This window comes from Larus michahellis, chromosome 19 (assembly GCF_964199755.1).
Source record: "Larus michahellis chromosome 19, bLarMic1.1, whole genome shotgun sequence".
Taxonomy (NCBI): Eukaryota; Metazoa; Chordata; class Aves; order Charadriiformes; family Laridae; genus Larus; species Larus michahellis.
This window is the reverse complement of record NC_133914.1, coordinates 4196408-4212984: the sequence shown is the minus strand read 5'-3', so window position 1 is coordinate 4212984 and position 16577 is coordinate 4196408. Positions and strand designations below refer to the sequence as shown.

At 61.7% G+C, this 16577-nt stretch overlaps 1 protein-coding gene across 1 annotated transcript; it reads right to left on the bottom strand.

Moving 5' to 3' along the window:
- Positions 1-292: 292 nt before the first annotated feature.
- On the bottom strand, positions 293-13312 carry LIN28A (lin-28 homolog A). The gene is made up of 4 exons (XM_074562868.1): positions 12791-13312; positions 11765-11943; positions 1645-1829; positions 293-506 (listed from the first exon to the last, which is right to left on the bottom strand). The coding sequence occupies exons 1-4, from the start codon at positions 12819-12821 to the stop codon at positions 293-295; spliced, it is 609 nt and encodes a 202-aa protein (XP_074418969.1). The 5' UTR covers positions 12822-13312.
- Positions 13313-16577: the final 3265 nt, after the last annotated feature.

The following is a 16577-nucleotide window of genomic DNA, read 5'->3' as shown; positions in this document are numbered from 1 at the left end:
AGAATAAAGGTGAATCAAATATGTTGGTTTTTTTTAGCTGGAAGAGGTATGTTGGGTGCTGCCTCCCCCTGTTTTTGAAACGAGCCATTCTGATTAAAGCCAGGCTTCCCCCGGGCTGGGAAAAGGGGGAAAAAAATCTGTGCAGTGACACCGGGTCCCCTCCATTAGCGCTGCCGTCTTCCCTCCCCAGTCCTTCACCCTGCCCTCCCTCCTCTGAGCCCCCGCAGCTGCCCGTTGCCTTGCCAAAGCCTTTTCATGCTGGTGGAAGCCCCCCCCTCCCCGCCACCCACCATCATTCCCGGGTTTCGGGGAGGAGGGCTGAGCTGTGCATGTCCTCCTCCTCTCGGAAGTAGGCAGGTTTTCCCTGGGAGCTGGGGGACTGCTGTGCTTTCGCAGGGCAGTTGGCGACCATGTGGCTGATGCTCTGGCAGAAGTGGCATTTCTTGGGCTGCGGCGGGAGCTTGCACTCTTTGGCATGGTGGTCCAGCCCGCCGCAGTTGTAGCATCTGCCGGGAGGAGGCGAGGGGTGAGGGGGGAAAGGAAAGAGATTCGAGGAGGAGAAACAAAATAAGGTGGGATGCTGAAGTGGCCAAGCCTGGGACCCACCTGTTTTTGCAGCCAGAGTTGGGCTTAAAATGGCCCGGCCACTGCGGGGATGTGGGGTCAGATATTTGGGGGCGGATGGTGGCCCTGGGTTTGGTCCCTGCAAAGCTCCAGCTCCAGCACGGCCAGTTTGGAGCTGGCTCAGTGCTGCTGCTGGTACCCAGGAGATGGCAGCAAACCCCCGCACCGAAACCAAGGGACAAAAATGGGGGATGTCAGGGGGCTTCTGCCCCTCTGGCTCCATCATGGTGCTGCTGGCTCCTGTGTCTACAGTCCCTGCACCAAGGATGGCACGTTACGGACCAAGAGGCTGCGGTAGAGCAGGAACAGGCCATCAGATGACTGACAGCCCCAGCCAGGAGAACGGTTGCAGGGACTGTGGCCATCGGTGTGGGGATGTGGCTTCTCGCATGGCTGTATACCCTTGTGGCGCTCGTCCCTCAGGTGCCACCTTCGCACCAGAGCAGTGTGGGCAGAGGGAGCTGCCTTGTGTCCATTTTAAATCCTGCATCTGTCTAGGATGGCTGCAACCCTTTCCTCTTTCTTTTTACTTCCCAATTCCTTTCCGACTAATTTTAAAACCCGCTTGTGAGAGCGGCTGGGTGGGGAGGGCAGCATCTGCTGGGAAAGCTGGGACGAGGCATCCCTGGGCAGCCAGGAGGGAGAGGATGGGAGAGGAGAGGGGGGATGAAGAGCTGGCCAGAAACTCGCCCTGGGGCTCCCAGCCTCACCGTGGGAGACGCTGCCAGGACGTCCGGCCATTTTCTTCCCACAAGGAAGGGTTTCTCTTCGAGAAAATTACCCCTGCCCAGCGCGGCTCCCCCAGACGAGGGGAGCGGCCGCCCGGGGTGTCCCTGACCTCTGCCCTTTCGCTGCTGCTTTGCTGCCCTTTCCCCACCAAGCTGCATCTGCCACTCATTAACCGCCCAAGGAAGCCGCTTTCCCAAAGGAAGGGTCGCTGCCCGCCCCGCCAGATCCGAGCCTGTCCCCACGCTGTGAGCAGGGTGCCAGGCAGCTCCTGGTGCCCATAGAGTCCCTTACCGGTCTCCTTTCGATCTGCGTTTCTGGAGGCTCTTGCCTTTGGGTCTCCTCTCGCTGCCGATGCAGAAGACACCCCCCGGGCCGGTCACCCGGATGGACTCCAAACCTTTGGATGATTTCTTGAAGGTGAACTCGACAGCTTCGCCCTCCTTCAGACTGCGGAAACCCTCCATGTGGAGCTTGCTCTGGGGGGGGCACAGGGAAAGGTGGGGGTCAGCTTGGAGCCGGGGTGTCCACCAGGCACATGACAAGCCCAGCAAACACCTCCTGTGGCAAGAGAGCTGCAACCATGCCCCTGTGCCTGCCCCTTGTGAGGGGATGGATATCAGGGACCGAGCTCAACCGGGCACCTTCATCTGCCTAAAATCCCTGGAGCAGAGCCTTCAGTGAGCTGAGACACCCGGTCAAGTAGGGCTCACTGATTTGGCAAGCAAGGGCCAGCAGAGCCAGCTCTAACCCAAATTTCAACAGTACTTGCTGCAAAACGCTGTCTCTCAGCTCTGCAAAACAGCCCCTTTCTCCCACCGACACCCCAGGCTGGGAAGCAAGAGCTCCCACACCTCCCAACACCCCGGGCTGGGGATGCTCATGATGAGATCCAACAATGTCATTTTTAAAAGACAAAAGGATCTCATGGCTTTGCACAGGCACGTGCAATCCCACTCGCTTCCCTGCAGAGGAGCAGGACCCATGGGACACGGGCCAAACCCCTGGCACTCGCGGCAAGTCCAGGAGGTTGGGGGCTGGCACTGCCAGCCCAGGGTCTTGCCAGCCCCCTCATGTCGGTTCAAGCCCTTTAATTGCCTCCAATAATTAATTAAGTAGCCGTTTGGCCCTGGATCATCACTGCTGGGACCATCTGCCGTCCCTCACAGGATTGCCACATTGGTCATCCCCATGCAATCAAATTCAGGAGTTCAGAAAGGCCCAGGCTGGGGATGGGCGTTGCGAGATGACAGAAAAATCCACTCCACTTTCATGAACTCTGTCCATTTTAGCAGAACAAATCGCTAAGGAGCTGAGACAGGCGACGCAGCCGACATCTCTTGCCCCCCCTGTGCCAGCAAGCGCTGCTGTGAGCATCGCTGCCTGCTCTGCCGGAGGACCACTGCATCCCGGCCAGTGATTTGAGCAGGGCTTTCGCTCGGCTTCGTTAGTAGAGCCCAAACGAGCGTGAGCAAAGAGTTAAGGCGGATTTGCTGGCAGAGGGAGGAGCAGCCCCAGCAAACAGGGGATTCCCGGCAGAGCCGGCGCCAACGCCTGCGCGGCTGCAGCAGGACCCTGCATTTATGAATGGAGCATCTCCCCCATTCATGGCCCGGCGAGTTCCCGTCACGTGGGCCACGGCCACCCATTCTTCCCGCACCGAGCCTCCCGGCGCACACTGCCCAGGGACAGCCAGGCACAGTCGGTTTCCCTCTTCCACCCCAAATCTCGCCAGGACCCACGTGGAAACACCCCACATAAAGTAGGGAGGGAAAAAATGGAATTGTTGAGTTTTAGGAGTGAATGTTTTTCGTCGGGGTCTTGCAGGGGGTGTATGTGTCCATAGGCACACGAGGGAAGTGGGAACGCAGCAGAGCTTGAGGAACAATCCTTGAGGCCCCTTTTTCTGCTGCTTTTCCTCCCCCTTCTGTGTCCCAGATCCAGGTGGGACAGACCCCATGGCCTGGGCCAAATCACCCACATCCACCCAGTCCCTTGCCTGCTGGGATGGAGTCCAGGGTGGGCCAGATGGGATCCTCAGAAACCTTTGCTCTCTGACCCACTCCTGCTCCCAAAAGGGAGAGCCACACCGTGAGCTATGAGGTCCCAGATGACAACAAGGATGTGACAGGGTCTCACAGCAACCTCTGCCCATCGGGGGCTGGTCTGGGCAGTCCCATCACCACCTACCACTAGCAAACACCCTGTCACGCTCAGCGCAACGGCCAGACACCGCTCCCCGACCCCAGCTCGGCTTTCCCCTCGTGCTGACCACCACGAGGAGGATGCTGAGCATCGCCCAAGCAGGAGCAATGTGTCTGAAGCAGCTCGAAGCACAACACAGGAGTGCCTGGCTCAGCCTTGGCACCTCAGAGTTGGCCGCCAACCCTGCCCCATCCCCAACGTGACACCCCACTGGTATTTTTTGCCCCACTCCAGCACCAGCCGTGGCATTTCGGGGGTGAGGAGGAGCTGAGCATCACTCCGTGGAGAGCATCACTCCACAGCGCAGAAGGCAGCTCCGGAGGCTGGGGGACGAGAGCCAGAGATCCTTCTCGGGGTGTTTACAGCCCCAGCCGATCCAGCTGTGTTTATATTGCGGAGATGAAAACTCGCAGGCTCCAAGCTTCAGGACAAAGCCGAGCCGTGGCAAGGGACATACCAGCGCACGCTCTTGCCCCCCCCCCCGCCCAAGCTCAGCCCAGACCTTGAGCACCATCACCCGTGGGCAGCCAAACTGCTAAATACATCTCGGGGGGTCCAGCTCCTTCCCCCTGTGAGCCATCCGTTACCCCGTTTCGAGGAAGAGGAGGGCTGGGGCAGAAGCTGCTGCAACAGGACGGGGGAGGGAAACGATTTATTTTCCAGGAGCGGGTGAGAATGACAACCACCACCACCACCCCCCCGCCCCCCCCCAGGCCCCCTCCACCAAAAGGCCAAAGGAAACGCCCTCTCCCCGGGGAAGGAGGTGGGGGGGCAGCGGCCGGGGAGCCCCAGCTCTCCCCCCCTCTCTCCACCGCTGCAGCCTTTTGATGTGAGTTGCAGAGTAGCTGGTGGTCCCTGCGCATCCCCCCTGCCCCCTTCCCAAAACACACACATTGCTGGCATTCCTCTGTTATCAGATAGGTAATCAAACTGCAGCCCATTGAATTAGCTGCATACCTCCTGCATCTGAAAGGAAGGGGCCCAGAGCCCCTGTCCCACACCACACACAAAGCCGGAGCCTTCCCAGGCCTCCACACACACACACACACACACCCCAAAAAAATAAAGAGAGGAAGGGGGGGATTGGAGCGAGCCGGGGATGCTGGGGATGAGGGGGAGCGCAGGGGAGGGCCAGGGCCGGGAGCCACCGGCCAGCGAGAACAAAGGGCCGGCGGCGGCCGCGCTCCCGCTGCCCAAATTCCAGGAGTTCCAGGCCACGGTGGGGGGAGGAAGGGTGGCCGGCATGGCCGCGGCACCTCTGACCCCCCGCAGCCCCTCCGCGCATCAGCCCTGTGCCCAGCTTGCCCACTGCGGGAGAGCCGGGTCTCAGTCCCACGAGGGGTCGGTCCGGGGCAGGGCGGGGGGGGCAGAATTGTTTTGGTACAGGGGGGGTGTAGGGTGACCCTGGGGTCCCTCTGGGCTTGGGATCACAAAGCATTGCCATCCTCATAATAAAACTGTTTTAAAGCATATCCTGACGCAAGGATTTATCTTGTCATCATTAGGGTCCAGAGTTAACCAGTGGGACAAGGAGCAGAAGCAGAGCCAGCACCACTTCTCCCGAGTTTCCTGCGGCCCCCCAGGCACCCCCTCGCCAAGAGACACCAGGGGCACCTCTCCGCTTTTCCACCCATCCCGCACACCGGCAGCTCCACGGTTATTTACAGCAGACAAAGACGCAGCACATGAGCAGCCGAGCGCTGCCCACCTTCCCTCGGCTCTGGGTGTCCCCCACCCTCACCCCTTCCCCTCCGGCATGTGGGTGCCTTCATCCCTCCTCTTCCTCCCACCCAGCAAATCTCCCATCACAGATCCCAGCGTTAGACCCGATTCCCCTCCTGGAGGGGTGACACCGTGGAGCATCCCAAAATCCAGCCACTTCTCCCCAAACTGCTGGGTTCTGGTTCACCCCCACCCGGCTCCGGAGGGGCTCGGCCAGCCCCGGGGTCACCATTGTCCCTGCGGCCTCCCCAGCGCGACACAAGGGGACGTTTATTCCCAGTCAGCCTTGGCCACTCAATCAAACCATCTTTGTGTCCGGAGGGGCCTGGGGCGGAGCGGCCGCTGCACCTCGCCTCTTCCCAGTGCGGGAGCGTTGCAGCCGTTTAAACTTAAATCCCTCGGAAAACAAGCCGGGTTGGGAAGCCGGGTTACGAGCGGTTGCGGGAACACACGTGGCAACACAGAGCTGTGCCAGGGTACGGCTGGACCATGCTCAGGGTGTTTCGGGCAGCCCAACCCCACTGCAGGCAGTGCCCGTGCCTCAGTTTCCCCCACCCTGTGGAGCCCAAGCACCCACGGAGGCCAGGGAAGATGGACCCTCCCTGGCAGGTCCTAGAATTAGGCACAGGGAATGCTGAGTCCCCAGGGGGTCTGTGCCCCCATCACTGCACCCCACCTTCTGCAAGCTGGGGGTACCCCGGCTGTGGTCCCCTCTGCTCAGCCTGCACCCACAGCAGTGCCCAGGGCACCCCAGTCACCGTGCTGCCCCGTTCACCGCTGCACCCCTCTGTCCCCCCGAGCCGCAGCATCCCCGTCCCCCCAGATCCCTTGTTTTGTGCCAGCCAGCCCCAAACACCAGGTGGCCTGGCTGGGATGCAGGGCAGCCCGCAGAGCCCTGGGTGTCCCGGCCATCTTCGCACCACCACGACCCCCAAGGACCCATCCCAAGGGGGGATGCATGTCCCGGGGGGAGTAGCCCCAGCCCTCAGCCACCCCTGGCCCCCTGAGGCTCAGGCTGGGCACAGCCGGTGCAGAGCAGCCCCCTCCTCGGCTCCTGCACTAAGAATAAACCAGTGGCTGATGCTCGCCCAGTTTTTTTGGGCAGGGCTCCGTTTGCCATCGGGCGATGCCATCGCCATCCCACTGGGACACGGCAGCCTCAGCCCAGCGCTGAGCCCTGTTCCAGCAGAGCAGGTCTCCTCTTGCAAACAGCCCCCAAAGCAGATTTCGGCAGGGTCAGGCTCCGCCAACACGGAGCAGTGGCCCAAGCCCCCGCGCCGCAGCGGGGCCAGCTCAGCTCCCCACCGCCAGCCACGAGGCAGCAGGGAAACGTCCCTTTGCGCCTGGATCCGTCCCTGAGGAAAGCCCTTCCCTTTCCCCAAATCACACAGTAAATCTTTTCCCGCTGCTGGCAGTTCAAGCGCCGGGGACCGCGCTGCTGCTATTTTCGGGCTCGTGCGCGTTCGGCTCGGAGCAGGAATTGCCCCGTGGTCCCCTCCTGCGGCTCGGCCCCCGAGCAGGCGGCTGTTGGATGCTGCTCGGGGAAGAGGGTCCTCCCTCAGCACCAGGGGCTTGGCGCAGAGATAAAGGGGGTGCTGACTGCGGGAGCCCCTCGGGGAGAGCACGGGGAGTCTAACGAAACATTGCCAGGCTTTCCAGTGTCTCCCTACTGTCATCCGCAGCAATACCCCCAAGGATTTTTTCCCCCCAATTCAAGCAAAACCAAAATAAAGCCCCTTTCCTGCCAAAGTAACTCTGCCTGCTCTACATTTTCCACCATAAGCCAGCAAAATTAAACGCTAGGTACTAATTCTGGGGGAAAAAAGCATCCACCAGCGAGTTTAACCAATCCATCAGCTACCTGCCCTAAACCCACAACTTCATCTCCTTCAGTTATATTTTTTTCCCCACTCTGAGCGCGCCAAACCCTCCCGCGCACCCCAGGGGGCAGCTAATTAGGATTAGCTACCACATATTAATTTCATACTCCCATATTAAAGCACGGGCCTGGCCGGGAGCAGCAGCGCACCCTCCATCGGTGATTTCAGCTTCATCCCACTTATTCTCAGGACCAAGTAAACAGGGAAAAGGAAACACCGGAGCTGGGGGCAGCAGGGGAAAGGGGGGTCGACAAGCTCCATCCCAGCCCTTCCCGGCTCCAACAGGAGCAATCCCATTCATTTGGGCCATTTTATCTGGGAGACCATTTAAGGGTGTTTTCTCTCCCTGCCCCTGGCCCTGGGGCTGAGAGGGGGAGCTGGGGGAAGGGATGTGCCTGCAGCCATCAGTTAATCTTTAGACAGAGACAGGAGGCTTTTTTTGTGTGCGAGTCTTGAGGGAGTTTCAGGGGTGGAATAAAGCCGCTCTCTTTCACTATTTGCCACCAGGACATGGCGCACAAGCAGCGCGATACAATTTTATTCCAGTGGTCATTATAAAAAACCCAACACGCGCACACACACGAAGAAAAACCAAACAACCCAACAAAGAAATTGCTCCTGCCTCTCTCCCCCCAAAAGCAGAGATGCCAACCTGCGTTTCCAACCCAGGGTATCCCTTCCCCAAGGGACAAGCGTAACCCTGGTGCTCCTGGGTCCTGCAGCTACCGCACCCCTGGGTGCCCACCCAGCACCCCTGGGTGCCCACCCAGCGCTGTGGGGTGACCCTGGTCCCAGAGAGCAAACACAGGAGCGATGCACATGAGAAAACAGGAAAAAGTGAGATACTAAATGTGTCCCGTGCCTCTATGAGTATCATGGGTCCAACGCACTGACTAACGGGTTCCCCCTTCCCCTCGCCGCCACCCCAGCTCCGCACAAACCAAATCCCCCCAGCCGGATCCTGTCCTGCACCCCAGCCTGGGAGGGGAAAGACAGCAGGGGACCCCCACGTGCAGGCTGGGCTCTGCTCCCCGATAGAGGAATCCTCCCTTGTGCTCTCCTGCACGCTCAGGGATGGAGCTGCCTCCAAACATGTGCTGTCTTTTTGGTTTTTTTTTTTTTTTTTTTTTTTTTTAAGACCTCACGTCATGCTCGCGTCTTGCCTCCGCACAGGCACGAGTGCAGGTCAGCAGCAGTCCAGGTTGGCTCAGCCAAAACCCACGGCCGAATGGCAGCCGTCATCCCCCTCCACCACAACCCCTGCCCGGCCGAGAGGGGATGGAGCCCCTCCACAAACCACGACCCCCGTGAGGCTCCTGGGGACAGCAGCACCCAGGGGACCGTGGGGGGACTGACCCAGGGGACACTCAGGCAGTGCCACATCCCAGCTCCAGCGGGTCTAACCATCGGCACAGCCTTATGTCCCCACAAGGACACATGGGGCCCACCTCACCGAGATGCCACCGACCGCCCCGCAGTCACCGTGGCCGCGGGGTCCCAGCGGTGCCCAGAAGCTCTCCTTGCCAAAAATCACCAGAAGGAACAAAAACCCGCCAACTAACATTGCTTTTATCAAGGGTTTAGACCTGTTGGTTTGGAGAAACGCTTGGAGACATAGAGCCGAGCGGTGTGGAGCAGCAGTTCCCAGGGCATGGGCAGCCCCTTCCCCTCCACTCTCAGTCAGGGACACCGGGACCAGTTTTGGGGATGGGCCGCAAACTCCAGCCCTGCTGGGCTGCGCTCACTCCTCCTGCTCCAGGCCAGCAGTAGAGCCTTGGGGGCACGGGGGGCCCCAATTTGCTCCTCTCCCTTTTCCCATGTTGCCTTCCCTGGCAGCCCCACATCCCTGTAAGTGATGCCCAGAGCCGCAGTGCGAGCCTGGGAGCCGCATGCCCGGGGGACCACCGCAGCTTTGGGGTCTTCCCCGGCACCAGCCTGATTTCCGCCGCCTCAAGACCCCCCACCCTTTGACGGGTGCTGCTCAGCCCTTCGCCTCCCCGGGGACGACCTGCTCCGCTCCTCCGTCCTTCATCCCCCCTGTCTCCTCACAGCCCCCAAATGAATCCATCTCCAGTGTCCAGGGGAGGCATTTGAACCCAAATGCCTCATTTTTAGCTCACAATGCGAGGGAAAGGCAGCCCCGAGGAGCCCTGTTAGTCTCCTGTCCTGCCGAGATTTTAATCTCTTTGTGATCAGATAAAGGGAGAGGGAGATGGAGACGCGCTCCCTGCAGAGAAGGGCCATTCAGACCTGGTTCCTGTAATAAAGTGATTTAATAGATCTAAAGAGGCCAATTCCCTTCTTTCTCCCACAATTACTTCCTGTGGGTCATCATTCACATATGTAAATGAAGTGGGGAAGGAGCGGGTTATGGGGGGCTCTGGGGTGTTAAACCCCAATGGCTGGGTTGGGGCACGGCGTGTGGTGCGGGCGGTGGGTGCTGGGCACAGGACCCCCAGCCCTGTGTGTCGTCCCCCCCGGGATCGTGCTGGCTTTTGCCCTCCCAGGCCTGACTCTCTCCCCGGGGAGCGGAGCCAGCACTGGCTCTCGGGAAGCGTCTGGATGCTGGGATGGGGAGAGCATGGGTAGAAAGGCCCTTTTCCCTGCGAACCACCCAAAAGCAGCGAGGCCAGGGTGGGAGCGTGAGTTTGGTCCCTCTCCGAGGAGGGGCTGGGATGCTCTGTAGTGGGAGAGCATCAGCCCCGGCTGTTTCGCTGCAGGCGACAGTGACATTGTGCCACCGGCGAGCAGGGCAGGAGGCAAAGCCCGGCCTGGGGGAGAAAAACTCAGCATCAGCCCAAAGCCACCCTGATTCTGGCAGTAAAACCCCGGCGCCGGGAGCACCCTGCCTTTGGCTGCAGTAAGGAACGACAAACACACACACACTGCCCCTCTGCTACCCCAAATAACCCGCTTTTACCCAGCGCTCACTATATTTCCTGAATACAACAAACCCTGTGCACCCCACGGCCGCTCCAGCAAATGCGGGGCGCCGGGAAGCTTCACCTCTCCCGGGGCAGTGGGATGCTCCCGGCAGAGACACCCCGGCTAGTTCTCTTTTCCTGCAGGAATGTGAGCAAAAGCAATCAGGAAACCAGACTGTCTGGGGGCAATAAACCCCGGGGAGAAGGGAGGGAGGGCGGGAGGCTTCCCCCCATGGGCACTGGGTCCCGCTGTGCTACATTGAGATGCAAAAACCCATTTGCTCTCTCCGAGCACCAGGATTTCAGTTTTCCCCAGCTGATAGGGAGCCCTCGCCCGCCTCCAAACCCAGCTGTGTTTCTGGCTCTGGCCCAGGACGGAAGCTCCTTCCAAGGCGCTTTCACCATGCTGCAGCCGAAGGAGAAGCAATTTGCTTCTCCCCCGGTCATCATTCCCTGGCCAAACCGCCATAGCCCTGCATGGAGCAGCCGCTGCCTCGTTGGCAGGGGGTGAGAGACCACCAGGAGCCCCCGCTCCCAGGAGCACAGCCCAGGGGCTCAGTCCTGCACCTCCAGCCTGTCAGCAGACTGCAGGACGCACCATAATTTGGGGGAATTTTGGGCTGATGAAGAGCAGCAGCCACCAAAGCCGGCTGGTCCAGGGGCTCCCTGGAGCCAGCACCATCATGCTGCCTCGGCCCGAACCCCCTGCAGCTGCTCCCAGCCATACCCACAAACCCACTCGTGTTTGCTCCAGACGCCCGAGCCCCTTCACTCGTACTCCCCGTCCCCAAGGGCCGCTGCTTTCCCAGGGCGAAGGGGCACGGCCCATGCTCATCACACAGACCCCTTTCCACGCAAGCCAACGCTGAGCCCCACATCCCCCTCCCAGAGCTGGCCCCGGTTTGGCCACTATCTCCACATCCATTCCCCCAGCCCCTAAATGGGGTCCCCCGGCAGATCCTACCCCGCCAGCTGAGGGGGTTCAAGCAGCCACAGCCCCAAATTCACGACTTCCCTCGGTGCAGGATCACCAACACTTGTGGGGCTTCTCCCTCAGCAAGGTGCGTGTAGGTCAAATCCGGACGCAAGACTGTCACTATCGTACAGGATCCATAGGGGCACATACACAACCCCGCACGCCTTTGTGCCAGCCACAGCTGAAACAAGGGGCCCAGGCAGAGACACCCCCACATAGGGATGAGCCACCAGCTGGGAAAAGCCCAATCCTGCATCCCTACCTGGCTCAGGGCTCCCCGAACCCTGTCCCCGGGGAAAAACCGGCTCTTCCCCCAGTCCCACCATGGGGTGAGCAGCATCCCGGCTCCGGCACATCCCGCTCAGCCCCGCGGGCACCTGCTCCCCTGGATCCGGCCCCGAGGGGCTCCCCAGGGAACCACAATGGGAAAATGAAATCGTCGGGGGATCAGCTTACAGGGCTGGTCCCCAGAGAGGAGCCCCGGGCTGCAGCAGGGCAAGCGGCTCTGCCTGCCCTTTGCCACCCGCCTTGCTCCAGGGAAACAAACCCGGGGGACCCCCGGCACGCCGGGCTGGGATGGGGAAAAGCCATGGCCTCGTGTGGAGGCAGCGCGGGGGTCCCCATCCCACCTCACATCCTGCTGGGGGGTGCCAGGGGCTGCACCCCATTCCCTCCCGAGGGCCCCACGCGGGATCCCGGCCACGTACCTGGTGCACGAAGACATCGACGGGCGAGTCCAGCGTCGCGCCGCCCTTGGCGGTCATGGAGAGGAAGCCGAAGCCCATGCGGACATTGAACCACTTACAGATACCGGAGCCGTGCAGCGGTTGGGGCTCGTTCTCGGCCTTGGGTGAGTCTCCGGCCGGCTCCTCGCCCGGCTTCGCACCTGGGGAGAGACCCACCGAGCCGCTGAGCCGAGAGGCTGGGGGACCCGCGGGGTCCCCTCCCTGGCCCAGCCGCCCCACACCCAGCTGGGCAACCCACAGCAGGAGCCCCAAATCCTGCTCGGGTTCTCCGGGCTGGAAAATCTAAAATAAATAAAAAGCAAAAATCCAACAACGCCCCCCCGCCCAAACAGAGCAGTCAGCTCTGCCTCCACGTGTGCGTGGGGATCGCCCCAGGAACGGGGGGAAACGAAGGCAGCTCCTGCCGGCACGACCCGGGTGGTGCGTGGGCTAGGGGGAGCCTAAATCCATTCTCCCCTCAAAAACGTTAATAATAATAATAATTAGAAAAAAACCAAACCACCAAAAAAACCACACCACAAACAGACAAACAAACAAGCTAAAAATGAAAAAAATACAAAACATACAAAAAAGGGGAAAACTCCCTCAAAATACCAACCCGAAATCCCCCTGCCCCCAGTAAGCCACGCTGGAGAAAGTCTCTCCCCTGCCGTCAGCATCCCCCCGCTGCACGGGGACCCCCCCGCTCCCAAACAACCCCAGCAGCCACCACCGGCCCCAAACTTCTGGGCTCATCCTTGGGCTTGGGGGGGGGGGGGGGGGGGAGTTGTGTGGAAAAATAAATAAAAAAAAAAATCCCCCCCTTTTGAACTCCCCTAGAGCTGCAGCGGGGGAGCGAGCCCACGCCGGGCCCGGCCTCGCTGCTGGGGTGCAGCAGGGCTGGGTGGGCCGGGGTCGGGGTGGGTCCCTGCGCCCCCCGGCCGGGCTCTGCCGCCGTTATTAATAATCGCGGAGCCGAGGCGGGCTGCGACAATAATATAACTTAACCTGCAAACTGCTGGTTGGAAACAGACCCCATCCCGACACTCGCTTGCAAATTCCGAGTTGTGGCTGTTACCGCCTCCTCCCTCCTCCTCCTCGGCCAGCTTTGAGGGTATCAGCCCAGCCAAAAAAAAAAAAAAAAAAAAAAAAAAAAAAGGAAAAAGGGAAAAAAAAAAACCACCAAAAAAAAACCTCAACAAAAAACCCCAGCTTAGATCCCGCCGGGAGGGAGCCGGGAGAGGTTTGACTCCATCTTCACTCCAACAATAGGGGTGGGAGGGAGCGGGAGGGTTTTTTCAAAGGCTCCCAAATTCTCGCAGACAATAGCGGCCCCCGCCGCCCCCGCCCCCCCCCCCCCCCGGACCCACCCGCGGGGCCGAGGGGCGCCGGGCCCCGCTCCGCCATCCCGCCCCCACGTGATCCTAATTAACCCCCCTCCCGGTAATAGCGACACATTCCGGGAGGGATTTGGGGGGGGGGTGGATGGGTTGACACACACCCCCTCCCCATTTAGGGGCGAGGCCACCTGTCAGGGGAAGACGTGACCCCCGGGGGGATGAGGAGGTGGGACCCCCGAAGACTGGGGGAGTTTCCACGTTGTTTCTCCTCACACCCCCCCCAGCTGCCCCCACGAGCGGAGCCACCTGCGATCCACGGGACACGGCGGGGCGGGGCGGGGCGGGGGAACCGGGACCGGGCCGGGCTGAGGCACCGCCTGGGGTGGGGGGGGGGGCGGCGAGGATCCGTTTTACGGGACACCGGGGTTCACCGGGGTTTTCCTGCGCCACCAGCCCCATTACGCGTCCCGCGAGTGGGGCGTGCACCTCCGGGGCCGTGCAACCCCCCGGGGACGTGCAAACCCCATGGCCGTGTCTCCCCACCGTGCCGTGCCCCCTCCCCGGCCTGGCCCGGCGGCACAGGCTGCCCTCCCGCCGGCGAGTGAGCGGTGCCGAGCTAGGGGGAAGGCGAGGGGGGAGGCAGCGGGGGCGGGGGCCGGTCGCCCCCCGGGCCGGGCGGGGACAAAGGGCGAGTGACCAGCGGCTCCATTTCCGGCGGGCGGACAATGCCCCGCTGCCGCCCCGGCCCGTGGGGGCACAGCGCCGCCCGCCGCCCCTCCCGGGCGGTGTGTGGGGGTCTCTCCACCGGCCCCAAATCGGGGTGAGCCGGTAGCGACCCCACCCCATCCCCGGCCTCAGGGAGAGTTGCGGGGGGTTGGGGAGTTTGAGCTGACGGCGGCCGCCCCACGCAGGACTCGCTCCGCGTGGTACCATCGAGCGGGGCAGGAGGGCAGCGTGAGGCGGCTGGGGGCGCCGAGGACCGCGGTGCCACCCGCGGGGGCCCGCTCCCCCGGGACCGGCCCGGTGCTGCCGGTAAAATCCCGCGTGGGGAAGCCCCGCGCGAAGCCGCCGCCGCCCTCGGGGCCACCGCTGGCCATGGTGCTGAACGGTGCCGCTGTCCAGGGTGCTGGGCGGCTGCCTTCCTCCTCCTGCCCTTCCTCCTCCTGCCCTTCCTCCTCCTCCTCCTGCTCCGCACACCCCTCACCCAGGCTACCCGCACCGGGGGGTCTGCGTTGCCCGTTCTCCGCAGAGCCGAGCAGCCCCGCCGGACTCCCACCCGCGGGTCTGGGGTGACGGCGGAGGAGGAGGATGGTTTTTCTCTGCGTGGGCACTCCGAGGGCAGGGAGACGGGTCAGCCTTCGGGAGGAGGCTGCCCCCGAACCTGTGCCCCCAGCCCGGCCGAGCTCCCGCAGTGCAGGTGAACCAGGGTCCCACGGAGCACGGGTGGAGCAGGGGGTGCCCGTGACCCGCACACAGCAGCATTAACAATTCCATGATGCTCACAGGGTATCACCTCATCTTTACGCTGGTTTTAACGGGGACAGATGGGGCGGGGGGAGGAAACTCCACTAGTTTCTTGTTCACATCAGTCTTGACTCAAGTCCCCAAAGCCAAGGAGCAGCCCCTTGTCTGCGACATCAGGAGAGCAGAGTCCAGCCGGGTGCTCCCCGGTCACAGACCGGGATCACCGCTCCCACTCGCGACCAGGCTCCAGCAGCCTCCAGAGCTCCCTGCCCGGGGACGGGGCTGGCAGAAGGGGACGCCGCGCTGGGACAGTCTTGGACAGAGGGAAACCACGGTGTGTGTTCACATTTTCTCCCCTTCACGCTCCCTCTCTCCCTGCCGACACCCACGGCTGTCCCGGGTGGGGATCTGCTGCGGGACCGTCCCGGCGGCTGCGGGAGCCGGGGAGCATCTGGCACCCTCTCCTGGCCGGCGAGGGCCAGGTCCGCGGGTTGCGTTTATTCTCGTTCTTTTTGCAGAATAATAGGAGCGAGAGGAGCGAAGTCGGGGGCGCGGGGGGGGGAACAAAAGCTTGCGGGAGACCCCTCCGTATGGCTCCGTTCCTCTCGGCTCATGCCTTCTTCCAGTCCATCTCCTTCCCTGCTTCCTCCCTTTTGCCTGGGATTTGGGGAACACACAGCCAGCTGCCTGCGCGTTTCGCTCCTGTGCTGCTGTAAAAAAAGCCCACAAGCAACACCAGCCCACTCCTGGGGGATAAGGGGCACCTGAACACAACCCTGGGCTGGGGCCAAGGTTTGCAGAGCAGACCTGAGAAATGTCTCTGTTTCTTCTGCCCCCAGAGGGGACACCCTGATGCGAGCACCCACAGAACCTGGGGACGGTGTCCCCAGGGCAGACAGGACACCCTGCCGTGGGATGGGACCCCAATGTGAGCGCCCACACAACCTGGGGATGGTGTCCCCAGGGCAGACAGGACACCCTGCAGCGGGGTGGGAGGTGGGCAGAGGCGTGGGGATAGGGTGTGGTGAGGAATCAGCCCTTGCTTTCTCCAAAATGAATCCTTCAGAAAATAATCCATCACCGTGCACCAGGTTCCTCCCCCCCAGCCCCTTCCTGATCAAGAGAGGGACCAGCAGCTCCCAGAGATGCTTTCCTGTAACTCTCTTTAAACTCAGCAGCAAGTTCCTCAGCATCCCCCAATTTCTGCCCATCCTCAGTGACTTCCCATCCAAGTGACGCAGCCACATCCCCGAGAATGGCACTTCCAAGCAGCTTCCCTTTACGTCTCAACCTCATCTCCCCCAGCCCTGGTGACACAGCCCCACAGTGGCGACAGCCCCGCATCATATTTCTGTGTGTGGTGTATTTGTTTTTGGGGCCTGTTGAATGGCAAATGCGAAAGGGAAGGGGACTCCTTCCTGTTCTTTCAGAGCCGGTCGCTGTGCCCTGCTTGGCTTCAAGGGAATAGCCGGCAAAGCGGCCGCTTTCACAAATAATGGCTTCATTAGATTGAAAGAAGTGGACAGTGACCTCTCCGAAATGGACTTTCTGACCCCTGCTGACCTCTGGCCCTGGCTCTGACAGCCTGTAAATCTTCCCCCTCGCGGCATGGCCGGGGCGAGGGCAGGCAGTGCTCTGCCGGAGCCCAGCACCGGCGCTGCTGCCCATGGTCCGGCATCGTGGACCCCCGCACAGGCAGCTCTGGGGGCTGCCTGGCTCTGGCCAGGTCCTGAGCACAGCAGGATGAGACCCCGGGTGTGTGCAAAGCCCTGGCATGTGGGGCACAGCTTTGGCAGAGGTGGGGACTGGTGTCCTCAATGTGCTGCAAACCCCATCAGGGGCTGGTCCTGGGGAGCTGAAGGGCCCTGGGAAATTGTGTTATTAGGGCTGTGGCTCCGGTGCCATCTCCCAGCACAGTCGCCATCATCACCTGCCCATCGGGGAGGCACAGACCAGATCAAAAGCGCTCTCTGAGCCCTTGCCAGAGAAAA